General features: G+C 39.1%; 1 protein-coding gene and 1 long non-coding RNA gene across 2 annotated transcripts; one reads left to right on the forward strand and one right to left on the reverse strand.

Annotated features, from left to right (window-relative positions):
• The first annotated feature begins 6768 nt into the window (after window positions 1-6768).
• Window positions 6769-26626, forward strand: LOC127533129 (uncharacterized). Its single transcript, XR_007940826.1, has 3 exons — window positions 6769-8378; window positions 23135-23255; window positions 24016-26626. It is a non-coding gene; the product is annotated as an uncharacterized LOC127533129 (long non-coding RNA).
• LOC127533093 (NACHT, LRR and PYD domains-containing protein 12-like) lies at window positions 10471-23149 on the reverse strand. The gene is made up of 8 exons (XM_051945298.1): window positions 23129-23149; window positions 18354-18636; window positions 18077-18160; window positions 13427-15275; window positions 13176-13349; window positions 12770-12943; window positions 12157-12203; window positions 10471-12006 (listed from the first exon to the last, which is right to left on the reverse strand). Exons 2-8 carry the CDS (start codon window positions 18625-18627, stop codon window positions 11489-11491), a joined length of 3120 nt encoding a protein of 1039 aa, XP_051801258.1. The 5' UTR covers window positions 18628-18636; window positions 23129-23149; the 3' UTR covers window positions 10471-11488.
• Window positions 26627-27045: the final 419 nt, after the last annotated feature.

Here is a 27045-nt window from a genome sequence, read left to right on the forward strand (position 1 = left end):
TTGAACTGAGGTTGTCCATTTTGAGCTGAGACTCAAGTTTGTCTTTGTATTGTCTTTTGGGGGTCCTGATCTCCTACTTTATTTCCTTCTGTCGGTTATACAGATTTAGAGTATTTCCTTCTCTGAAGAAAGTTTTCTTTCTGTACAGTAGGTCTTTTAGATTCTTAGAAAGCCATGGCTTAGTGTTTGGATATAGTTTAACAGTTTTTCAGGAATAACACTGGTTTCACAGTCTGTGACCCAGCTGATCACAACATCAGTCGGTTCATCAATATCAGCTGAGGACTCCTTAAACACGTCCCAGTCAGTAACCTCCAGACATCCCTGCAGAGTGTGACAAACTTTCACTCTGATGTTCTGCACTTTGCCTTGCTTCAGTACAGTGTAGACAGGGATAAGGAGGATGCAGTTGTGGTCAGAGGAACCCAGAGCAGAAGCACCTTTCACATTGCTGTAACAGATCAAACATTTTTTCTCATCTAATGGGGCATGTGATGTACGGATGGAAGTCTCTCAGTGTGTGTTTTAGTGTGCAGTGGTCTCTGGATGACCTGATAGATAAGCCCACAGGCATTTATTTCACTGGCCTTTGGACGGATATAGACAAGTTTCACAAATATCTGGGGAAATTTATGAGGCAGATATGGAGGGCACAGTGAAACAGAAAGCAGTTCTAAGTCAGTAGTGCACAGTTTCTCCAGGACAGTGGGAGAATTTGCACCAGTGCTGTCCTTGTCATTTGGAATACCCACTTGTGCCCAAGCTTTCATTTGCTGGCTGATGTTGCTTCAATATTTCCGCATAATGTTCTATCCTCTTGATGCCATCTATTTTGTGAAGTGCACCAGTCTCTCCTGCAGCAAAAACACTCCCACAACATGGTGCTGCCACCCCCATGCTTCACAGTTGGGATGGTGTACTCAGGCCATCCTCAGCCAGCATCTTCACAAGGTCGTTTGCTTTTGTTCTGGGGTTGATGAGCACATTTCCCTCCAAAACAATCCTAACCTTAACCAATCTCCATCTTGAGCAGTAGGATGGCTTGACATTCCCATGGTGTGGATCTGTGCATGTAATTGTTTGGACAGATAAACGTCAAACCACAGCAATCTGGAAACTGCACCCAAGGATGAACCACACCTGTGGAGGCCCACAAATGTCTTCCTGATGTCTTGATTTCTTTAGCTTTTCTAATGTCGTCACACAAGGAAGCAGTGTGTTTGAGGTGTGCCTGAAAATACATCTTAATCTATCAAAAGCTTTCAAAGTCAGGACATCATCTTGAAGGCATAGCTATCTTAGTGTATGCAAACTTCTGATTGTGAAGAAAGTAATAAAAATTCTCTAAAAAAAAATCTCTCATTATTCAGGGATGGGATCAGCAAGTTCTGATTCCAGCGGAAAGTTGTTGACGGGGGTGGGGTGGGGGTGGGGGGATATGTGTGCGGCAGTGACTTCCAATTGCTGGGCCGTTTACAAGCTATCGTTAACATCGTTACCATCTCGCGGGAGTATCAGCGACAATAAAGTGTTCAAACTTCGAATGAAATCGGCGGATCCATGGAAAATTCCCATCCCTGGACTCTACACTTCATGGTGATTCGATTACAGTACTGTACATGACTGCTCTCACTGAGTGGCAGCTAGCATTCAGCGCGGTGGATATTAGCAGCCGTTCGATATTACGACTTGCCAACCACAAACATACCTCACCCCCGAAAAAAATTTTCTCCTCGAATTTAGACGATTCACAAGAATGACCCTGGCAATGATAAAATCCGCGGAATTCCGCGGATCCGCGGAAAATTCTCATCCCTGATTATTCTGGCATTTAAAGATAATTTTGGTCATCTTAACTGACATAAAACAGGAGAAGCATTGCCAGATTTAATGTTAGATCATGTAAATTTAAAAAAAGGGTTATGTGTTGTTTATACAGTGTAAGTAAACTTCTGGGTTCAACTGTCTGAATTTCTTGAGAAGGAAAAGGCTGGTAAACTCACAGTGCTCAAAAGTATTATTCTCTACCAAAGAAAATGCTGCTCTTTACCTTCCTGAACAACTTGCTTGAAAAACAAGACTTTTCTTCCGTTACTTATCTTCATCACCATGTAAGACATTTTCAGAAAGTATGATCAGCAGCTAGTTCAGCCTCAAACAAAAAACAAGCAGCTTCCTAGCAGTCCACCATTATATCCTCAGTACAGCTGCTTCTGCAGAGCTACATCTCTCCAGCCAACGTCACCTGGCTTTGGTCAGCCCATCTAACCAACTGGAGCAACTTTAGACATTTTAAAGAACAAATGAATGATCATAATGTTACAGTGGTATGTTTCTCACTTTTTGTGAAGAATCCATGTTTCCTCCGTTGTTGAGCTCAGACTAAATGGCTGCCAACATTCCTCTGCTCCTCCGTCAGACTCTCCTCCTCCTGCCAATCACCTGTCACATCAAACACATCTTCATTAGGATACCACTCTATACACAAGTGTCAGAGTGTCCCATATGTTCATCAGCCAACACAGAGGACACATTTCAACTCAATAGTTCACTTTTAGCTCTTTTCAGTTTCACCTAAAACTGATACAAATTAACTTAAACTGTTAAAAATAAGGAACACAGACAGAAAACAGACATGGAAAAAGAGAATAAAGAGAACATAAAGATGCTAAGACAGGACTGCTGGTCGAAAACGGAGAAGAAATCTGTCATTGCACACTTTCATATACAATGAAATTTAATTTGAGCTGCCCTGCTTATGCTGTAAGTTAGTGAATGTATTTTACTGCTCAGTGTTCTGTTTAAAGGCAGCTCTCACTCTCTGTTCTTTGCACTCTCCCATAGTGTCAAGTGTCCTCCCACTTTCAATGACAGGTGATTCTCATTAATGATTTTTCTCACAGTTTCTGCAGTTTCCCCACTTGAAAAAGGATGTTTCATCTACCCAGGGTTTGAGCAGGACTCCACTCATCAATCAGACAGTTGCTTTCTTTCTTTTGCCTCTTTTATTTTACAGTGGTTGGAGTTATCGTGGCTGATCTCCGTGGCTAATGCTAATGCTAACACATACTGCAGTGGCACACATCGGCAGCTTAAACAGTCTTTTAGAGTCTCCAGAATTCTGCTCTTACCGGCTGCAACCCGGATTTTGGAGATGAACGCAATCCTGCACAGTTTGCCGCAGATCTTGATGCTTTCCCAACAGAAACTCACGACCACTTTGTTTGAACTCGGTCAGTCATTCTCAGTTCCTCCTCAGTGCTGCGTGTGTCCCCTTTTTTTGCCGCCGGTGGCAAACCTGCAGCCGCAGATTGTTTCCGCCCCAGCTGAGTGTAGGACCTGTGCGTAAATGCTTCTCCTTTGAGTTCTCAGCTCCTTCCAGTTTGACTTGACACATAAACTGCTTTGCACTCTGTGTCACCTGTACCTTCAGACTTCTGAATAAAAGAACAAAAGATTTATTGCAAAGAACAAAAAGGTTTTGCCTCCACAGCAGTGTGTTATGAAAATGATTGTATTTGATGATTGAATGTTCTTATTCATTGTAATACTGTGTGATGTGTGCTAAAAGAGGAACAAGGACACGAGCTATCATCAATATTATTTCATCTTACATGAATAATTTTTAAAAAATGACATCATATAAATATGCACTACTGTTCAAAAGTTTGACATCACTTAGAAATGTCCTTTTTCTTGAAATCAGTTTTTCCTGCAGATCAATCAGATGGTTTGACAAATGCAATGAAGCAGTTTAAATACGGAGGTTCAGACCCTCCAGTATTACTGATCATAGAGGGAAACTAACATGTTGAAATATGAAGGTTTAGACCCAACAGTGTTAGAAATGATGGAGAATAATCAGATTCATTTAAATATTAGTTTTAAAATGATCACAAATAGGAATAAAATGACCAAGAAATGGATAAAGCGACCAGAAATCTGCATAAAATGACCAAAATATGAGACAGAACTATCACAAATGTGTATAAAATGACAAAAATATGAGATAAAACTACCACAAAGATTTTTTAAAAATGACCGAAATATGCCTCATAACCGCAACAAATATGAAAAATTACAAAAATATGACTCAAAACTACCATAAATATTGGTAATCTTGGTTGACTGGTTGATGATTTATCAGTATTGTTATTGATTATTGATGGTTGCAGGGACAGAGGTTTGTGTGTGAGTCTCTGCTGCCATCTAGTGGTGGATCAACAACATGACTTTTCCCAGATTGAATCCCAGAGAGTCCTGACTTGTTAGTTGGATCAGAGAGACTTTCAGTAAGATGGAGCTCTGAGCAGCAACACTTTCCTGAAATCTTCAAACGCTCCTCATAGTTTGTTTCATCTGAAGTTTAGTCTAAATAAATGAAGTGTAGGACTTTGAACAGAAAGGAGACTCATTTTCTCTTCCTTTGTGGATGTTTGGATCACGACTATTCATTGGTACCAGGAAGAAAATCCTAGAAGCTGTCAATCTGCTCACAGACAGGTTTGATATCCAGGAAAAACACATGGAAGAGCTGAGCAGAAAAATGGAGGAAAAGTGCAGCCTGGTAGCAGTGATGAGAGAGGAGGTTACCGAATACAAGAAGAAAAGAGTGGAGCTGGAAGAACAGGTGGGAAAAGTGCAGAAAGAAGTGAAGACGCTGACTGAGAAATGACACCAACAAGAAACTCTATTAGAAGAGAATTTAGAAGCAAACACCAACTGGTCATATTTTAGTGAATTGTGTTCCTGACCAATGGTTGGATAGACTCCCTACCAAACATGTGGAGCACAAATACAATCAAAACATCAAAACATTTGGCACAAATGGAGACATAATGTTCCTAATTTCAGACAGTTTTCATGGATCAGGTCAGGATTTTTTTTTTAAATAAAACTTTGAAGGAATTATTGTAATTTTCTTTCTGAAGGTTTTACACATTTTCAGAATTTTGCGGAATTTTTTGCTGAATTTTTGGATTTTTTCAGAGCAGGAAACAATATTTTTGGTGAATGAAGACAACAGGAGGGTTAAAGTCAGACGATGGCGTTGGTTCTTCTGGAAGTAAATGTGAATTTTTCCAACATAAAGTGAGAGAAAACTCAGTAGATTGTGGTCAAAGAATGTGTCAGAAAGCCAAAGAATGAGAAAGACAGTTGATGAATGATATGAATGAGTGTTGTAAAATGAATGTGTTCTCTGATAGGAAGAAAGAAGAAGTGATTGGGTTCCAATCTAAAGGAGATGAATTGGATTGGAATAAAGCACCAGGTGCATTTCTAGCATCCAGAGCTAAATGGATGGAAGATGGGGAGAAAAACAGTTCCTATTTCAGTGGATTAGAGAGAAATGCAATCAGCCTCTAAATGTTGATGATCAAACTGGGAGCAATCCAGAAGAAAGAGCAGATGAAAGATTTAGATTCTATCAGCATTTACATTCAGCAGCTTTTTCTTTCAAAAGTCAAAGCATTTCTTCCTCAGACTGACTTTAAAAGCACGTGTTTGGAGAGATTGATAGAGCTGGAATGAAAATGTCTTTGGGGAAATCAGCGGCTCCAGATGGACTTGCAACCAACTTTGATCCGTTTTTCTGGGCTGATATTAGAGAATGACTGTTTGAAGCATTCAAAGAAGCTTTCAATCAGGGAGTCACACTCATTTTAGTTCAGGTTCCACATTTAGCCCAGTTTGATCTCAAGTGGGCCGGACCGCTTTTTACTACAGGATCAAAACCACAAAAGTCAGATTAAAAAAAGACAAAAAATGAGACAAAAACCAGACAAAATATTGTGAAAATGTGACACAAAAAGACAAAAGAACAATCTAGTATTTGACTTTGTGATCATGGTCTAGAAATGATTTTAAATGGATACTTTGACTCATTTACAATCTGCAGTTCATGTCTTCTCTGGAATTTGAACACTTTGATGATGATTGATGGATTGTGCTCATTTGGTAGAGGATGCTGCTTTTACACTCTTTCTATATTCATTGAAAGCTTCTGACAAGCTTCAGCACCACTTTATTTGACATTCACTGCATTATTTTGGATGTAAAATTCATTCATATGCTCTCAGTGTTGTCCAGCAGAATTCCTTCAATGTGGAACTACTAGAAGATGAGATGTTAACAGGAGCAAACACCAAGGAGACCCATCAGTCCTCTGCTGTTTATTATTAGCGCTGGATATCAACCCTCCTGTTGGCTTCATTTACGGCACCAAAAAACAGGATAAAAATCCAGAAATTCAGCAAAAAAATTCACCAAATTTATGGAAATGTGCAAAAACCTTCAGGAAGAAAATTCCAATAATTCCTTAAAAGTTTTATTGAAAAAAACAAAACAAAATCCCCCTAATTTGGCAAGAAAATTCTTGTAAATATTTTCAAAAAATGAGTAAAAATTTTCCAAAAAATCCTAAAAATATCTAAAGTGATTCCATATTTATCAGTAAAACTTCTGATATTTTCTTTAAGAACATTCACATAAAAATCAACCAAAATCCAGAGAATTTACTGGATTTTGGTTGATTTTTATGTGAATGTTCTTTAGAAACATTTCTTCTTTTTCCACCAAAAAATGTTCAAAAATTTCCCAAAAATGTTAAAATGTGGACATCAGAAGTTTCACTGTGAAAATATTTATTATTTTCCACATTTTCAAACTTTAAAACGACACGAGGGTTAAAATAATGAAACTCTAAAAGCATTTAATAACGACACAGTCAGCAGATGATCCATTATTTTAAAGCTGTGTGTATTTTCCAGAAGCCTCAGGGTTTGATTGAAACTAAATGTGAGATCTGATCCATTCACCAGAAAACACAAACTTTACTTCAGAATATTCCAGTAAAAATGAGCTGAAACATTTGGGAGAAACTATCAGTAAAATATGATCAACAGGGAAACTTCTAACATTCTGATTGTTGGAAATCAAATCTAAAATCCTTGAAGATCTGCTTCCAAAGGAATCTTTCATATTTGGTAGAATATTGAGAACAGAAATGGAAGGATTTCAGGATGAATTTATCCAGCAGATTCTTGATGTGTTTCACATGGATGGATGAAGAAAATCCAGCAGATTGACTGTGATGTGATTTGATGCTAAAAGGTGATGTGGTAAAATGAGTAGAGGAGGGGCTTTGAATGTCACTGATTTACAAACAACGAATGGTTCCATGAAATGACTTTAGAAAACAGGAACATTATCTGTGCTTTACCTTAGCGCCTCATCTTTGTCTCATTCTCTTTAACCCCTTAAGCTGCGGTCAATTTTCCCCTGAAATTTCTACTGAAGATGTACAGAAAGTAAATTGAATGCTGTTCTTGAACTGTTTGGAGTACAGGCATGGCTGGGGTCTCCTTTGAAAGCTGACAACCTACATTGTCACCCAGTGCAGTAAAAATTACTCTAGGTGCTACTGGCACAGAGTTATTTATGTTGGAACACACTGAATTAGGAGGAATTTTATTCTCGCCTAAATTTCTTCCCTAATAAAACACCTGAAAATTAGTGTGGCAGCACTGTGACAGCTTGAAACACAACAAGGCAACAGCTTGGGGTCTTACATAGTTCAGGACAAAATTTCAGAGCAATACTACAAGAAATGAGTGTTTCACACATGTTTTTGTACTAATATGCCCAATTATGTCAATTTTGGACACCCTATGTACACCCTGTGAAAAAATGGTATATCGTCGTTTATTAGCGCTTTTTCACACTATTTTCACTCCAAAAACTCATAAAGAACTAAAAAAATCACTTCAGATAAGCTTCAGTGTGGATCTTGATCTGAATCAGAGGCACAGACGGAGACAGAAAAAGCTGCAGCTCCTGCAGAGCCGGAGGTGTGAAAACTCACACTCGGCCGCTAAAGCCCGCCTCGCGGCTATTCAGCAAGCTCATTGGCGACATGCCCTGTCAGTCAAACGTTTCCTCCGACGTGTTTTGCATCAGAATTTCAGGAAGAGATGTGAGTCAACAGATCCATCGGCCATGGCAACCATAGATATATCTATGATGGCAACGGCTGGCTGTTCCGGGTTCGGAGGCAGCGATGAGTCACTTGATTGGCTGAAACGCGGCTGGGATCGAAGACAGAGGCTCCAGTCGCCATTTTCTGACCGAGATCGTGAGGATAACAGAAGGATTCATAAAATTATGGATAAAAATGCAGTGACTTATGGAACGCGCAGCGCCACCGTGCGCCACGTGGACGCGCACGGAGCCGAGCGATTTGTGGATTATTTACTTATTTCTTGACATGTTTTGGGCAAAATATGATACTTGCTCGTATTGTCTGGATGACTACTCTTGGATTATGGCCGGTTTTTGTGGATTATTTTCATCGTTGATCGGTAAAAGACCATCGGAAGGTGAGTTATGCCCTTTATGTGTCCCTTTAAACTTTTGTTGTTTGTTTTAGAAATGTGTTTATATCGCCCGCTGTGGTAATCACATCTGAAAGTGGTTTATACCGGCGGATTCATGAGACTCTAAGCTTTCCATGGATGTATACTGTTTCTATCGTCCTGTTTGAAGCTAAAAATGGTTTTTGCCGTTAAACTTCAGCAGGCCATCTTGGGCCCGTATTCGGGCCCGTGTGATTTCCATCCTTTAAATGATCACATTTCCACATGCAGCTGTTCTTCTACTGGAAAATGCTTTAGAAGCAGAACTTCAGTCCACACAAAGCTACAATGTGAAAGAACAGGAGGATTTGTACAGGAGGAAATGTGTCTTTGTGAAGGATTGGATGGAGAAAGGAACACATTGAATGGATGAAGATGTTCTAGTGATTTTCAAACTAAACTGACTTCAGATTGCTGCTAGAAACAACATTCTCTGCTAATCAAAGCTGTTCCAGTGATCAAAGGAATGTTCCAGAATTCATCTGAACTCCTCATTCTAACACGCTGTTTATTGACAGATCAACATTTTTAGACATTAAATGTTAGAACAACATTGTGAGATGATCAGGAACTAAAGAATGTTTTCCTCTTCCTGCTCAAAGAAAAGTTGGATCTCCAACATTTCCACAGACCGACTCTATCAAAGTCACAAGCAGATATTTGTCTTTTCCTTTCTGAGCTGAAATGAAAGAAGTTCATTTCTAAACTCTTTCTGATGTTTCTCCATGTAGAGAATGTTCCAGAAGGAGATTTCATGTGGAGAAGAACACATGCACATTGATGGAGAAGATGTGAACTCCAGAACATCTGTTCTCCTCCTGAACTATTGTGAGGAGCTTTAGGGACACAATCATGAATGGTTGCTAACAAACAACGTTCAACCTGTCTTTGAATACAATTCTATCAAGTTTGCTCTCTTTATGCACAACAAACATCTGGAATTTATGTGGAACAATAGAATGAGAACTGGTGAATTTTAGACACACAAATGTAGATTTTTTGAGGCTGCTCTGAGTTTGAAACTTTTCTTTTCCTCCTTAATCAAACTGTCAAATAGAAGTTCCTTCAGACTGTCTCAGATTCTCATGTTATAAACTGATTAACCCCTGAGAAGTTCATTTCTTTGAAGCTGTCTGATTTGATAATTCTATGTTTCTTTCTTTTCTGCTTCTCTTCTGCTTGGACCAGTGGAATTGTAGGACACAGTTGGTGCCTATTTGTTGTTAAATTATGCTTAATAAAAGATAAAACAACAAAAAACTTGGGGAGCCAAATATCCCAGAATGCATTTAGACCAGCAGCAAAGACCGAGGAGGAAACTTTCAGAGGAAACTCAAGTATTTTGGGAATACTGCTGTTATTGTGACACTAAATGTAGTTTTCAGATGATTTGAGGTGAGAAAGTGGTTTGTAAAAACGTCCAATCTGTGGTCAGTTTCTCCAGATGAAGCTGATTAAAAATGAGCTCCAACGGTTTCAGAGATGTGAGGTCCAGGTTAGACAGCTATGATGGACGGTCAGCCTCACTGTAGAGCTCCTTATCTGGACCAGACTTTACAATCTGCTGCTCTGACGCTTCTATAGCGCTTCAACAGGATATTAGTAGTTTATGTTGATCTAACCGTCACACTTTGACCTCACACTTTATTTGGATTGTTCACAGAAAAATCAGTTTGAAAGAAGTTCAAGTTCACAACTTTAGATTGTTCATGTTTTACTCGCTCACTGACTGTGATCATAAGAACAGATAGAAATTAAAACAGAGAATATCATTTATTTACAAGTTTTGTTTTTGAGTCTTTTAACGACTAAAAATATGTAGTTTTTGTTCTAGTCTTTGCAGTTCTTTATATTTGCTTTTAGGGCTAAATTTAATTAAATATAATTAAAAATGGAGACAAAAAGATAAAAAATAAAAGCGTCAGTTTTACTGCTTTACAAAAGATCTTTTTTCTGTTTTCATTTCTGTCGTGGAAGAGGATAAACGTTGATTATTCAACATGGAAAATTAAATTCCACTTATCAACAAATAAGCAAACAAACATGAAGATCAAAGTGTGTTATTAGTCATTTATTGAATAAAAAAGAAAGTTAGAATAGTTTAAAAGCCACAGGCAGAGCAAATAAAAGTGGAGAAAGATGTATTAAAAAATCATTGATCTTGTTCAGAAAAATCAACCACTGCAATGAAAATAAAAACTAAGTTAGACATTGATTACAGCACAAGATCTGTTCAAAGAATTTAGACCATGGAAGGGTTCAAATACACCACAATGTGAGGAAAACCTCCTTTAACGGCCAAACACAACATTTATAGAATTAAATAGGTTAAAAAATGTTGAATTACAGAGTTCACTGTAATCTGGATAGTCCTGGTGGGTTTAAATTCTACTGGAATCATATCGATGCTGAAAACATTTTTATCCAGAGAAAGCTAGGGTTATGGGAGATGTGATGGAAACATAAAATCTGGTAGAATTTGTTGATGAAACCAGAAATTCAGAATCTTATAAAAAAAAATAACGGATTGAAGCACTTATTTATTGTAAAAATGAAAAATGGATCCATCAATAAGACATAAATGACAGAAGAGCACAGAATACTTTGGAAAGAGTGATACAGATGAAGGAAGTTCTTATTTCATCACTAGAACAGGACTTAAAGACTCACATCAGGATCAAGTGTGGCTGCACAAAAAGCTGATTTTCACTGGACAATAATGTGTGAAAGTCTGTCAGCAGTTTGGAGATTCACTGCTTCCTCTCTCATTTCACACTTTGTGCAGCTCAAATGCTTTTAGTTCAAGTGAGCATCAGAGGAACACCACATCCTGATTTTCACTCTCAACATTTGACTGGAAAAAGACGCAAACACCACATTTGGCTCCTGGAAGAATCACAACTTCCATCTTTGAAGAGGAACAAGTTTACAAGGAATCATTTAGAAGGATTTGACAAAGAAACACATTTAATCCATGAATGTGAAAACATGTTTGTGAGGGACAGAGTCATGGAGAGACTCAACTATCTGTTCAACACTGTTTCTGTACCAGGAGGAGACTCTGGAGACTCAACTCAGCACAGAGACACTGAGGAACCAGACCAGACCCAGAATCCAGGATAGAGAGGTTGAGTGAATGTGGTGTTGAAGGTGTGGAGGTGGATCAGAGAGTCAGAGGAGACTCTGTAGAAGGACAGAGTTCCAGCAGGAACGTCCACATAAACTGAAACTCTGTGAGAGACTGAGGAGGACCTGATGGACATTTCACTCTTATTGTGCCAGACATAGTAACCACCATTAGAGCAGATCAGACTCCAGGACTGATCATTAGATCCAAACCAACAGTCATCACTGTCTCCTTTCCTTCTGATTCCTCTGTAACTCACTGATATTTCAACGACTCCTCTCCACTCCACCTCCCAGTAACAGCGACCAGTCAGACCAGTTTCACACAGCAGCTGCCACCAGTCAAATCTGTCTGGATGATCAGGATACGGCTGATCCTTCTGCACATTTGTCACCTTCCTGTTGTTGTCAGACAGTTTGAGGTTTCTGTTTACTGTGTTGGTGTCGACTGTGAGTTGACAGGAATCTGATGGAGAGAACAAACACAACACAGCTGCAGTTATTGATGGATCATGTGATCAGTATTAAAGCTTTGATGATGACCTCAGAGATGGGACATTTTGAATTTGCTTGAATGTGCTGCTTTGTTTCCATCAATCCATTAAAACACACTTACACTTCCTCAGACCTGGTGTCAACCATCGGACTCCAGCAGGCGTCACCCTGAAAGGAGGAGGACGGTCAGAGCAGCAGAGACTCTTTCAGCAGTACACATGGACGTTACATGGCTCTCACACTGTTCCACTGATAAAGGACCAGTCCAACATGGAGACACACACACCTGAATGCAGCATCTCTAAAGTCCTGTCCTGTGCTCATCACGTTCCAGCTCAGTTTACACTCATTATTCATCTTCACTAATTTATGCTTCCTCTGTTCATGGAGCTAGGCTAACAGTTCACCCTTCTTCCTGTCTTCATGCTAAGCTAGTGTTCCCAAACTGGTTTTGTCGGCTTTTGAAACGTACTTGGACAGTCTTGGGTAAACAAATTGTATTCAGAGTCCGGACCAACTCTGCGGTGGAGAACGAGGAACTTTATTCAAGCATTGCAGCAGACTGTACACAAATTCAGCTTCTCCACAGCACATTTGGATCTACTTCTCTGTTTGGACCAGAACATGCGCTGTGACTGCGGCTGCACCGACACATCACCCTATCGATGGAAAGGGGCAGGCTTGGCCTGCGACACGAGGATGATAGTTTCCTGAGAGTGTCTGTCTGTCTGTACCTGAGAGTTTCCAGTCTACAGTGTGGATCCTCCATTTTAGCTCTCAGCATCTTCTCTCCTGAGTCTCCTGGATGGTTGTAGCTCAGGTCCAGCTCTCTCAGATTTGAGGTCTTCAAGCTCAGAGCTGAGGCCAGAGAAGCACAGCCTTCCTCTGTGACCAGACAGCCTGACAGCCTGCACACACAAAACAACACAAACCTGAGGGACAACAGTTGACTGGATGTTTCTCACTTTTAATTTTCTTCTTTGTCTTTCAGATACATTTTGCTGCACATTTCATGCATCTCAAGCAAATCAGCAATGATTTGTGGGATTTAATCCTGTCAAAAATAAGAAATGATTCTACTCAGGTTAACTGTTTATCCACTGACAGAAATAACATCAATTTCAAAGTGTGAGTCCTGACCTGAGAGCTTCCAGTTTACAGTGTGGACTCTGCAGTCCAACAGAAAGACGCTTCACTCCTGAATCCTGCAAGTTGTTGTTACTCAGGTCCAGCTCTGTCACACTGGAGGACTGGGAGCTGAGGACTGAGGACAGAGCTCCACAGCTTCTCTCTGACAAATTACAGCCACTCAGTCTGAAGAGACAAAAAGCACATTATACTGATGAAACAGCAGCAAAATGAAAAAAGACCTTCAGTCTCCAACTACTTACACAACTTTCTTGGAGGCTTTGACCACTGGCAGCAGCCTCAGAAGAACCTCCTCTGAAGCAGAGTATTTCTTCAGGTCAAACACGTCCAACTGTTCTCCTGATGACAGTAAGATGAAGCCCAGAGCTGACCACTGAGCAGGAGACATTTCATCTGTGGACAGACGTCCTGATCTCAGGGACTGTTGGATCTCCTCCACCAGAGAAACATCCTTCAGTTCATTCAAACAGTGGAACAGATTGATGGTTCTCTCTGCAGACACATTCTCATTGATCTTCTCCTTGATGTACTTGACTGTTTTCTGATTGGTCTGTGAGCTACTTCCTGTTTGCGTCATCAGGCCTGGTAGTAGATTCTGATTGGTCGGCAGTGACAGACCCAGGAGAAAGCGCAGGAACAAGTCCAGGTGTCCGTTTGGACTCTGTAAGGCCTCATCCACAGCTCTCTGGGGGAAAACTGTTGGATCAACTTTCTCTCTGAACAGTTTTGATGACCATGATGTTGTTTGTTGTTGTTCTTCCAGCAGGTTGATTCCAGAGTTGATGAAGGTCTGATGGACATGAAGAGCCGCCAGAAACTCCTGAACACTCAGATGGACAAAGCAGAACATTTTGTCTTCCTGTTTCCGTCTTCGCTCTGCTTTGAAGATCTCTGTGAACACTCCTGAGTACACTGAGGCTTCACTCACATCAATGCCACTTTCTCTCAGATCTTTCTCATAGAAGATCAGGTTTCCTCTCTGCAGCTGTTCAAAAGCCAGTTTAGCTAATGACTTCATGAACTGAATGCACTTCTCTGGACCGTACTTTTCTTTTGTGTGACCAATCTGAAATCTTAGAAACTCTGTGTACATCTCAGTCAGGGTTCTGGGCAGATCTCCTCCCTCTCTGGTTTCCAGCAGCTCCTCCAGAACTGTAGCAGTGATCCAGCAGAACACTGGGATGTGGCACATGATGTGGAGGCTTCGTGATGTCTTCATGTGGGAGATGATGCTGCTGCTGGCCTGCTCCTTGAATCTCTTCCTGAAGTACTCCTCCTTCTGTGGGTCAGTAAATCCTCTGACCTCTGTTGTAGTGTTGACGAGGTTTTCAGGGATCTGATTGGCTGCTGCAGGTCGTGTGGTTATCCAGAGGCGAGCTGAGCGCAACAGGTTTCCACTGATAAGTTCCCTCAGCAGGACTTCTATTTTAGTTGACTTTGTTATGTCTACAGAGGGAATGTTGTTGACATCAAAGTCCAGATGAAGGCGACTCTCGTCCAGTCCATCAAACACAAACAGCAGTTTGAATCTGCTCTTGTGGTAGCTGCTGTTTCCTGATGACTGCAGAGCTGTAAAGATGTAATTCAGAGCCTCCACTGTGACGTCTTTAGTTTCTGGGATACAGAAATGAATGAGCTCTGCCAAACCAAACTCTTTTCCCTGCAGTGAATTCAGGGCACGGAAAGTGAATGGGAAAATAAGATGCACGTCTTGATTGGTTCTTTCTTCAGCCCAGTCCAACACAAACTTGTGCACAAGAAATGTTTTTCCAATCCCTGCAATCCCATTGGTCAGCACTGTTCTGATGGGTATGTCTTTTCGAGAAGGATGCTTGAAAATGTCTGTGGGTTGGATCTGTGTCTCTGTGTCTGATGGCTTCCACACCTTGTCAATCTGTAGGACCTCATGCTGTGTGTTGACGTGCACGTCCCGGCCAGCTGTGATGTACAGCTCTGTGTAGATATCAACCAGACGCTCCTCATCTGTTGCCCACCCCTCTGTTGTAACCAGAAATGTGTGCTGGAAGTTTGACTGAAGCTTCTGTTGGTAATATCTGATGGGACGTGGTTCTGGTACCGGAACAGTCTCATCTGTGTCAAACAGGAAGGGAACAGTGTGAGGTGTGTGTCTACAGAAATCTCTGTTGTTGGAAAAACACAAGCAACTAAGCAACTAAAAAGTGGTTGGACATTTAATTACTCACCTATAACAGTCACAAGCCAGCCAGTGGAATTTAAACCCTCCAGGGCTATCGAGACTAAACTATTTTTCATCTGAAAAAATAATATTTTCCTATTCATCTCTGTAAATTTATTGTTTTAGCCTATTCAATTGTGTAAATATTTTTGCTTGAACGTTAAGGAGGTTTTCCTAAAATGTGTGTGTATTTGAACCCTTTGATGGTCTAAATTCCTTGAATAGACCTTGTGCTGGAATCACTGTCCAACTTAGTTTTTATTTTCATTGCAGTGGTTGATTTTTGGGCTGCTCAGTAGTGTAGTGATTAGCACTTTTTCCTTGCAGAAAGAAAATCCCCGGTTCAAATCCCGGGGTGGGCCAGGGATCTTTCTGCATGGAGTTTGCATGTTATCCCTGAGCATGCATGGGTTTTCTCCGGGCGCTCCGGCTTCCTCCCACAAAAACATGCTGAGGTTAATTGACTCGTCTAAATTGCCCGTAGGTGTGAATGCGAATGTGATTGTTCGTCTGTGTTTGTAGCCCTGCGACAGACTGCCGACCTGTCCAGGGTGTCCCCTGCCTTCGCACGAGTCAGCTGGGATAGACTGCAGCACCCCCGCGACCCGAGTGAGGATAAAGCGGTGTATAGAGAATGGATGGTTGATTTTTCCTCAGCAAGATCAATGATTTTTTAATACATCTTTCTACAATTTTATTTGGTCTGCCTGTGGGTTTAAACTATTATAACCTTCTTTTTTATTCAATAAATTACTAATAACACACTTTGATCTTCATATTTGTTTGCTTATGTGTTGATAAGTGGAATTTAATTTTTCATGTTGAATAATCACAGCTTTTTCTTCTTCAGACAAGATTTGTCCTCTTCCCATGGCAAGAATTATTTGTAAAAATGAAAATAGAAAAAGTATCTTTTGTAAAGCAGTAAAATTAATGTTTGTATTTTTGTTCTTATCTTTTTGTCACCATTTTTAATTATATTTAATTAAAGCAAATATAAAGAACTACAAAGACAACATCAAAAAACACATATTTTTAGTAGTGAAAAGACTTAGAAACAAAACTTGAAAATATGTAATATTCTATATTTTAATTTAGATTTGTTCTTATTATTATACAGTCAGTGACTGGGTAAAACATGAACAACAAAGTTATGAACTTCAACTTTAACTTCTTTCAAACCGATCTTTCTTGAAACAATTAAAAAAAAACTGAGGCCAAAGTGTGATGGTTAAATAAACATAAACTACTAATATTCATCGATAAACAGTCTGTGCTAATATCCCAGTTTAACCGCTATAGAACCGTCAGAACCAGCGGCAGATTTCAAAAAGTCTTCCCAAGATAAGGCTCCTCTTGGCGGCTACAGTGCGGCTGACCATCCAGTTTTAGCTGTCTAACCTCTCAAACAGTAGGAGTAAATTTTTGATCAGGCTTTTCTTGATAGATTGACCACAGATTGGGATATTGTTTTTTTGGCTACCCAAGTCTCCATAATGTGGGCAGAGTGAGAACACTTCCGGGTATTTCATCTGTTCTTGGCCAGATGTGTACTTTGAATTGGATCAGTCCTTGGTCTCCGACTGATGACGTTTCATGAGTACGCAAGAACACAAGTACGGATCACAGACTGTACAGTCTATAATATAGACAAGTATGCATATTGAGAAATGGCCGATGTTTATGGGTCTTGTCCTGATTGATGCACCAAAACACCAGCAGCGCATTCTGAGATTTGTAGTAATAGTGGTGCATGTGCTATATAATACCAGTGGGCAAGCTCTAGTAGTATTTGTTGTTGCCTTGTGGGCCTATTATAATTACATTGAGGGCCAAATCTGGCCTGTGGGACAGAGTTTGATACCTATGCTTTCGACAATTGAACCTAAAAACAGAGAGCTGGACCAGCAGCTCAGTTCTGGGCTCACTGGGGCCCTTATCAAAGTACACTGCAGTCAAAAGTTTTAGAACGCCCCAATTTTTCCAGTTTTTCATTGAAATTCAAGCAGTTCAAGTCCAATGAGAAGCTTGAATTGGTGGTGAACTGCCAGAGATAAAAAAAGATAAGGTTACCCAAAACTGAAAAATAATGTACAGTTCAGAATTATAAAAAATGGCCTTTCTCGGGAACAAGAAATGGGTTAAAAACTTCAAGCAATGGAAGTTGATCAAGCCTTGAAAGTTGGAGCTACCAAATCATACAGGAGTCCCAACTTTCCTAGATTCCTTCCAACCCCCTCTGTCTGCATAAAGTAGTGTTGGAACACACTGTGGAACCCTCCAGATCATTATTTGAACAGCATTGTACTGCTGAAGTAGTGTGTTGCTACAAAAAATGGAGAAGAAAAGGCAATTACCTATAGAAGACAGACTGACCATCATAACACTTAAATGTAGGTCTTTCCTACAGAGAAACTGAAGACAATCAAGGTGTCACTGAGTACAGTTTTCTTCACCATCAAAAGACACTCAGAAACTAGCTTAAAATGGACACCAGTTCAGAAAATTGGATTTGAGGATCACCAGCCATAAAACTGACCGTTCTGCTACAGCTATACTACAACCTGCTGCCTCATGCAACTCCATAGACAACCACTGTTCTGTGTTTTACAACCTGCTTAAACTCAGCTTCCATTTCAGGCATGATGAACTGCTGCCATCTTTCTTTACAGACCAAACAATCCATCAGTTTTACCTTCAGTCTGAGGAAGAGGAGGCTCAGTCTGAGAGGAGGAAGGTTCTCTGTTCTCTGAAGGTTCTCCAACATCACTGACATGCACTGACAGAGAGAGATCACGTTATATTCTCCACTGTTTACTGCTTTCATTCATTTCAGTTACAACAGACTAAGAAGGGACTTTACGTTGACATTTATTCACACGTTTATGGTGTTGATTAACTCAGGTTTTCTGACACCATCATGCATCTTTCTGACTGTAATGATATCATGTTGTTCTTGTCCTGTGACTGACCTTCTGGTCCTGAGCTGCTGGCAGGAATCCTCTGCAGCAGATCATTCCTGGAGATCTTCTCTAAAACCACCCTGGTCACCTGCACAGCTCTCTGAAGTCCATAAGTCTCCACCATCACATCCACAGTCTCACACCTGTCTAGTGTCTGTAGTCGGCATTTTGTGATCGCTGGGAGGTCTTGAACAATGTTGGGCTGTTTCAGGAACCACTGGAATGTAGACAGCTGATCATCTCTCAGATCCTCCAGGATGTTCAAGAGCACCTCTGACGTCATCGTGGCTCCCTGATAAAATCAAAGAAGCAGTTAATGAACAGTTGTGTTGTTGACAAAAAGGAAACTCAAAACTACAAAAATTGTAAAAAATAAATAAATAAATGAATAATAATAAAAAAAAGACAAATTCAGGAACAACATGCCTAAAATGAGATGCACACAGGTAAAAATGAGACAAAATAAGACAGAAAACAACAAAAATTAGATAAACTAACACAAAATATAAAAATGAGAAATGAGACAAATTAAGACACAAAATGACAAAAATGAGATTAACACACAAAATGATAAAAATTAGACAATTTGAGACAAAATAACAAAAATAAGACAAAATAACAAACAAAATGCTGAAAATGAGACAAATAAAGTCAGAAAATAATAAAAATTAGTAAATTTAGTCCCAAAATGGCAAAAAATGAGACAAATTAAGACACAAAATGGTAAAAATGAGACAAATTAAGGCAGTAAATGCTGAAAGAAATGAAGATGTGCAGAGCTCAGGCAGAGAAAGGGAAATCAGAGACTATCTCTGGTCCAGCTGGTCTTCATGAGATGAATATTACTTTAGCATTATGTATCTGAGGATGAATCTTTCAGACCTAAATATGATCTGATGGAGTTCATCTTTTCATTTTAAGATCATAAGTAGACCCTTAATTCTTTAGAATATCCAGATATCGGAATTATAGAGTGAAAAATGGAAGAAATGTCCCAAATAAAGAACATGAATCCTAAAAGCTGCTCGTGTCCATATTCAGCTCTTGTAGATCCATGTCGTCTTTATCCTGCACTGGCCTTGATCACTAATAGAAGTTATGAGTGTGAATGGAGATCCTTGTTCTACTTCTGTTTTACTACAAACATACGGTTCACACAATGTTCTAGTTCTACATGTGTTGTTGAAAAATCAAATGTTCAAAGCATTTCCATCCTACAACTGTTGAACTGAAGTTCTGCTGATAAGAACAACTCATGTTTAGAACTGTCTGACAAACACAAATGATATTTACTGATAAAACATTGATTTCAGCATCAGTTTGATAATTTCTGCTGGTTGGGAACACCCCCAACATGCAGAGCTGGACTGGGGCAAAAAATCAGCCCTGGCATTTGTGGCCCAGACCTGGTCCACTGAATCAAGCACTAATTGTTGAAGGCAATGACAAAAAAACTGAGAAAGAGGTCAGATTTTATGAACATAAATTCAAAAACATCTTTCGAGACCGACACAAGCTTGTTGACAAGTTGGAAAAAATTGCAATCCAGTAGAATAGGGATATTCAACTAAAATTCAAAGTGGTCCAATCTGAGAAAATGTATTAAAGCAAAGGTCCAGATAAGCATAATGTCCAGGCTGAATTAGTGCGATATATGTTGATGTAACCTGGTAGTATTATTAGCGTCTGCATGTAATCAGTCACTGACCATCAAATCAATTTCAGTACGGCAATAGTTTTTTAATAAATAACTTTTTATATAACTGTACATCTAAAAATAAAATACAGAACTTAAAAAAATGAATGAACAACCTGAACTAACATATAGACATAGATAATACCTAAATCTAAAATGTTTTTTAAAAGTTGAACTTTTTTTTTCCTGTATCATTTCACTGCCCTTATATCTCTGCTGCTTACTGGGAGAACCGAGCTGCAGGTTGTCCTGCCAGTGTCTTGTATCATGGTCTGAATGGTGTCAGGGTCGTTCTCAAACACACCTGGAGCTCAGTGTCACTCTAGAACGATATTCAGTTTGGATTGTGTTCATAGTTGAGAAAGCTGCCTCTCAGCTGTATGTTCAGAAGAACATAGTCAGCATGTACAGGACTATTTTTTCTCAGTGTTGCGCTTTTTGTGTTTCTATTTAGTCTGTCCCTTGCCTCTAAACTGTTTTCTGAACACTGAGCTTGCTTAGCGGCTACAATGCAGAGACTTCATTGGCTGAGTAGCATCACATGGGATGTCTGAATTCGTATGTAATTGGTTTGTGTGTTTTCTGAGCTGGAAACCAACGGCATAAACACTGGAAAAGCTGCGCTGTGAAAATAGAAGCGACCGGTGAAATGTAAAATCTGATTAAAATGTATGACTGACAGGTCCGTGTGAACCTGTTGACCAGCCCCAGGAGACACTGGCCCCCCGGGACAGTGCCCAGTATGCCAGATGCAGTCCACCCCTGCATGTCTGAAGATTTGGTTTAAATTTATGTATAGACTCAAAGTCACAACAAATGATGTAAAAATAACTCCCCCAAAATGCAAAAATCAACACAAAAAAGGTGCAAAATCACTTTTTAAAAATGCCTGAAAAACATAAAAAAGACAGTTGTACCACAAAAACACTCAAAACAGCAACAAATGATGTAAAATAACTTCAGAAAGACTGCAGTCATCACTAAAATGTGCAAAATCAACACAAAAGGTGCAAAATCACTTTTAAAAATTGCAAAATTAACTTTTAAAAGCCACTAAATTACCATAAAAACACTCAAAATGCCATCAAATGCTGTGAAATAACCTCATAAAGACTGAAATCAACACAAAAATGTATAAAAGCACTGCAACAAAAGATGAAAGCTTGTCTCAACATAATGAAAAAATGTGCAAAATCACAACAAAAATGTGCAAAATCAGTTTTAAAAAATGCAAAATTGAAATTAAAAGTCACTAAATTTCTACAGAAACACTCAAAATACCAACAAATTATGTGAAATAACCTCATAAACACTGAAATAAGTGCAAAAAAAGTAAAAAAAAAAAATCACTTCTAAAAATGCAAAATCAACGACGACTGTTTTGACAGGAACAGATGAGTGCGCAGTCAGATGCTGAAACAACAACACGTGTTCTCATATTTTTGGCTTTTAGATCTGAAATCTAAACAAAGTATGTCATAAATTTATTTTACTGAACAGTAAAAACAACAAAACTATGAAACTTTAAACTTCATATACTTAAACATGACAATGTTAATGATAATATGATATGATAACGATAACTTTGAAGAGCATTTAGGTCTGACTCCATCCCATAATGCAGGAAGTCTCTTTAATTTATGTCCAAATCCAAATGAAATGAATGTGACTGATTGAATATTGTGTGTAATAAATACCAATAAATAATCAATGTTCCGATTTGTGGAAACAGGCCAGACATTAAAACGCATTTATGCATTTTCTGCATAAATTTGAACAGTTTGAGTCATTTTTGCACAAGTTTTAAGCAATTTTCAACAAACTTTAAGAATAGTTTGACATATTTTAACTAATTTTACCTAACTTTGAGTTATTTTAACAAATCTTGAATAATTTTGAGTAATTTTGGACGAATTTCAAACTAATTCCAGATCACATTCAGACTATTTAAAGTCATTTTGGACAAATTTTGAGTCGTTTTGGAATTTTTAACTCACTTTGGAGTAGTTTTGAGTTATTTTGGACCAGCTCTGGACTCATCTGACCACAGAATCTTCTCCACTTCCTGGCTGTCCGGTTCTTGTGTTCTTGGTCCAACAACGCCGGGCTAACCTCTGTCTCTCATTGGTCAGAGGCTTCTTGACAGCCTTGTAGGACCTTCAGCCATGATCTAAAAGTCTGCTGGAACACTGGACACCAGTTTGGTTTGACCACTGCTGCTGAAGCTCCTGTCATGTCAGTGCCTGGTTTTCCATGAGGATCAGGATGAGGTCATTTCTTGCTGAAGAAACTCTTGGACGTCCAGATGTTGGTTTGTCTTCCAGCTGTTGGTTGGTCTGTATTTCTGCAGAGTGAATCCAACTGCTGAAGGACTGCATCTGGACTTCCTGTTCATGTGGTTACAGCTGCAGCCTTCCTGTCTGAGAATCTGGGTCTTCACTCATGTTTCCTGTTTTAGGTTCTTTGAGTGTTTTTTGTCTCTGAAGAACTTTCTAATGTGCTGCTTTATAAAGACACGAAGCAAAATCACCCAAAACTCAACATTTCTTCTGTATTTTTGTGTAACCAATCAGTTTTCAGGTTTTAATGTCTTTTTTAGGATGTGTTTAGTTTTCTGGCTGTGACTGAACTAAAAGAAATTCCACTTGAAGACCTCAGAGGGATTCTTAATGCAGGATTTCATAAATGCATGGGGAGTCCCAAAACTTTGTTCACCACTGTTTGGTCCACACAGTGTTCGAGTTCTATGTGTGTTGATGAAAAATCAAACGTTCAAAGCATTTCCATCCTACAACTGTTGAACTGAAGTTCTGCTGATAAGAACAACTCATGTTTAGAACTGCCTGACAAACACAAATGATATTTACTGATAAAACATTGATTTCAGCATCAGTTTGAGAACTCCTGCTGGTTGGAAACACCCCAACATGTCTGAAGATTTGGATTTAGGAAAAAAAGATTTATTTAATTTTTTAATTGTGTCACAACAACGTTGTTTTAGAGTTAAAATATGACGAATGATTCAATCAATATTATGTTCTATAGATATATAAAAGATAAAAACCAGTTTAAAGTGTCTTTTACTCACATTCAGACGGAGAAAAGGAGCTGCAACATGAAGATGGTAAAAGCAGAACTAATTTGAGGAACAGGAAGTGGTGTCACATCACTGTTGTCAAGACAACCAAGCAGGAAACCTGATGGATCAGTTTGTGGTGAGTTAAAACAGAACTCTGTGAAAATGTGTGTTTGGGAACATTTTCCATTTCTTTCTAATTCTATAAATATGAAGCTTTTAGGAAGAATAAAGAAGAATCAATCCCAGAAGTGATGACTCCATTTCAACACTAAATGTCCTGAGAAGCTGTTTTACAGGAACTACAGTCAGAGAGGGAATCTACACTCTACATGTCACCTGAGGAATCCAAACCTTCTCTGGCTTCATCTTCTTCTTTGTCTGCTGCTGTGGACTTTAATCCACTCCTCATTTCAATGTGGAAGCTCAATAGTTTAGTGTTCTGCTCTCCTTTAGTCTCTTCTTGGATTTGATCACTTGATGACTTTTTCTGGCTCTTTGCTTTAAACCACTTCCTGTTGTTTTTCCACATTCATGAAAATGTCCTTTAGATGAGATGAATCCAATGAAACTTTGAAGAATTTCACTCATTCTTTCCCATTCCATTGCTTCATTGGTATATTTGACTCTCATAATTCCACACAGTTTGGTAAATGTCACGCTTTGAGCCTCTAGACCCACAGCATCACTTTGTAAATTCTGTTTTTAAGGATCATTTAATGTCCTTACAACTGAGAACCTGCCTCACTAATTCACTTTCATGCTCTTTTAATGTGAAATATTGAACGTTTTCCTCCATTTATCTGATATCTTCCAGACGAAATCAGCCAACAGTGTCTAAAATCACTGATTGTAGCTGCTCCACTGTTTACTTGTGTGTTTTTTCTCCATATCTTCAGAATAATTCCTCCTCTGGTTCTTCAGGCTGTTTCCAGTCCAGCAGCAGCAGCGCCCTCTGCAGGTTGGACAGATAAAAGCTTCCAGCATCTATCTGCTATTCCCAGCTTCTCCCATCCAGGAACTCGCCAGGCCCCACCCTGCTGACTTCTAGCAAACATTGAAGGAACAAAAAGGGATGTGAGCAGTTTTCTGAGAGTCCATGTTGAGCAGCAGTGGAGGCTGGATGTGAGGAAGAGGAGGTGGATCAGCCGATGCTGCTTTGTTGGCTTTAGATTCAGATCCAGGATCAGGTGAGCTCAATCAGTCCATGAAGCAACTGGCAGATAGTTTGAAAGCATCAAATGTGAGCAGAATCCCAGAAGAGCTGAGTCATTTGTGGTGCTTTAGAAGAGAAATCCAAAGTGATGCAGGTTTGTTCTGTGTGGTCTCTGCACTCCTTCATGTTGGAGCTGAGATCAAATCAGAAGGAAAAAGCTCAAAGTTTTCATGTTAGGCTGAAACAGACGCTGCTGATGCTGCTTTTAAAGTGAGCTTGGCTCCATGAACCAGTTGAAGATTCTCTCTGAGGGACTTTTAGTTGAGATGTTTGCTGCTGCTGATGATCCATGTAGAGCACATCTTTAGTCCCAGCATCATGAGGAGCATTAAAGAAGGAAACATGGATTCATGTGGAACATTTACAACAAGCACACCAACACTGTCAAACATTTGAGGGAGAAAAGCCAGTGAGTCTTTCTGCACTCAACTTTATCTGACAAGAAAACAAGCAGAAAAGATGGAAGTAGAAACGGCAGAGGAAATCTCTGAGAGAGATTTGTGTAAAAGGCTGTAAAAAGCAGCTTTGGATCTTGAAGAATCCTCAGATCGGCTCATTTCCAGTCTGATGAGGTCAACACCCAGACAGCTTTAATTTGAAGGGACTGAACAGGAAAACAGTGAGACTTTTGACTTCTTTCAAAGCTGTTTCACTGGAATCATGTTTTAATACGAGTCATTTTAAATACAGACACATGAAATGAAAGAAAACACTCATTAAATCAATACTGAGCGTGTAATGTTGAATGAACTGATCCATCATCTGGTGTTTGATCTCATTTATAATTCACAATAACATAAAATACAGCTGTAGTCATTAAATTCAGACATTTAAAATCTAAATAAACACATTTTTTAATCAATGAAACCTTTAATTCATTGAACACAGAAAACCATCCTTTAATGTCTTCCCTTAAAATGAGCAACATTTTTAAAATATAGCTGCAAAGTAAAAGTTTCACACTAAAGATGAATCACTGATGAACATTTAATGGCATTAACTCAATTATTATGAGGAAACAGAAATCCATTTCTAGTATTTCTATCAAATATATTTATGTCTGTAAAATATCCTGGACATCAATAAAAATGTCTGCAGAGTGAAATATATGAGTCCATCTAAATGGCTCCTTGTATTGGTGCCACACTGGCCAATCACTGGAGACAAAACATGAATGAAGAATTCAGTGTCCTGGAAAAGGTGAACTCCTCGTCTGTGACACCATCCTGGATCCACGGTTCAAAGAGGTTGGCTTGAGCAATCCAAAGGCTGACAGGGAGTGTTCTAGCCTTATTGAAGAGTCAACAGAAGATGTTCCTCTGGAGAATTCAGCAACATCTACCAGTGAAGAGAACTACAACTTGTGGGCTTTGCTGGACAGCATGTAGAGTCTCAGCACCACACCGGCTGTAGTGGAGATCCAGAGGTTTGTATATGGAGTACTGCTGGAATATCAGCTGTTTCATTCACTCAGTCATTCATTGCCTTTCTGTGTGTCTCAGGTATTTAAATCATTTCACGGTGAGAATTGATTAGGTGTGGATTTTTATTACCATTTGTAATAAATGTAATCTCAGTATTATCCTGCAGTGGCCTCGGGTTATTTCCTGATATCACAACTTCATGCCAGAAATTCATTAATTGGTGACTGATGTGCCATTTCTCAAAAGCTGAGTGACAAAGATAACGCTGCAAAGCCCCTTCTTGCTGATATCATCTTTTAAATAGACCAGGCCCATGTAACCTAACACCTTGGTGGGAATGCACTCAGTCAAGCCGATTGTTTCTGCTCACATACAGTTTCTTGTGTGAGATAAGTATGGCCTGGCTGCAGAGAGAACAACAAGGCCTTAAAAGCGTGAATGAGACATCGACTGTCAACGCCTCGGTTTGTCAGATTCTTAACCAGATTCGTGCTCAAGCAGCGCCAAAGTTGACGAGAATGAACACTGTAAACAGCAGTGTGTACGTGTGGTGGCTTTCCAGTAAGATATGGTTTCTGATATCACATCATCCCAGACTAATATTCAGACTATTAGTCAGGATGTGATGAGCTGAGCTGGTGCCTGCTGTGATTCATGTAGCAGCTTCTGAATAGGCAGCATAAATGTTATGGCACAGAGGATGTGAGTCAGGACAGAGAGAATCCAGTTCACTGGGCCATTACTGCAGACCTGGGTGTTGGGAAGGTTTTTTCCCCTATAAATAAGACTAACTAGTCACAAGATTCAGTGTTTGAGGGACAGCTAGTTATATAGTATGGACGCACAGAAGGCACAATGTTAATGCTCTGTTTGGATCACTTCATGTATTACATTAAGGTGATAGTTTTAAAAGTTCAGTTAAAAAACCTTTAAAATCTGTATGTTTTTTTTTAAAGTAAAATAACAACAAATATCTGTAATTTTTAGTTTGAAATAAAAGTGCATTTTTACATTCACACATTATATAATAATAAATTATTATTTGTATAAAATATCATTTTTGTGTGTTTCTCTTTACAATCAACATGTAAATTAATACTTTTTTCTAGGATTTTACTGGAAATTATTGGTAGTTTAACAAAAAAAGTGAAGTTATGTAAAACAGTTTTAAAATATGTAGAATGTTTTTATTTTACAATTTAAAAATTGTGTAAGATAATAAAATGTTACATTTTTAGGATTTGGATATCTTTAAAATGTTGTTTTGTTTTGTAGTTTTTGTGTGTTTT

Source organism: Acanthochromis polyacanthus, chromosome 1, assembly GCF_021347895.1.
Source record: "Acanthochromis polyacanthus isolate Apoly-LR-REF ecotype Palm Island chromosome 1, KAUST_Apoly_ChrSc, whole genome shotgun sequence".
Taxonomy (NCBI): domain Eukaryota; kingdom Metazoa; phylum Chordata; class Actinopteri; family Pomacentridae; genus Acanthochromis; species Acanthochromis polyacanthus.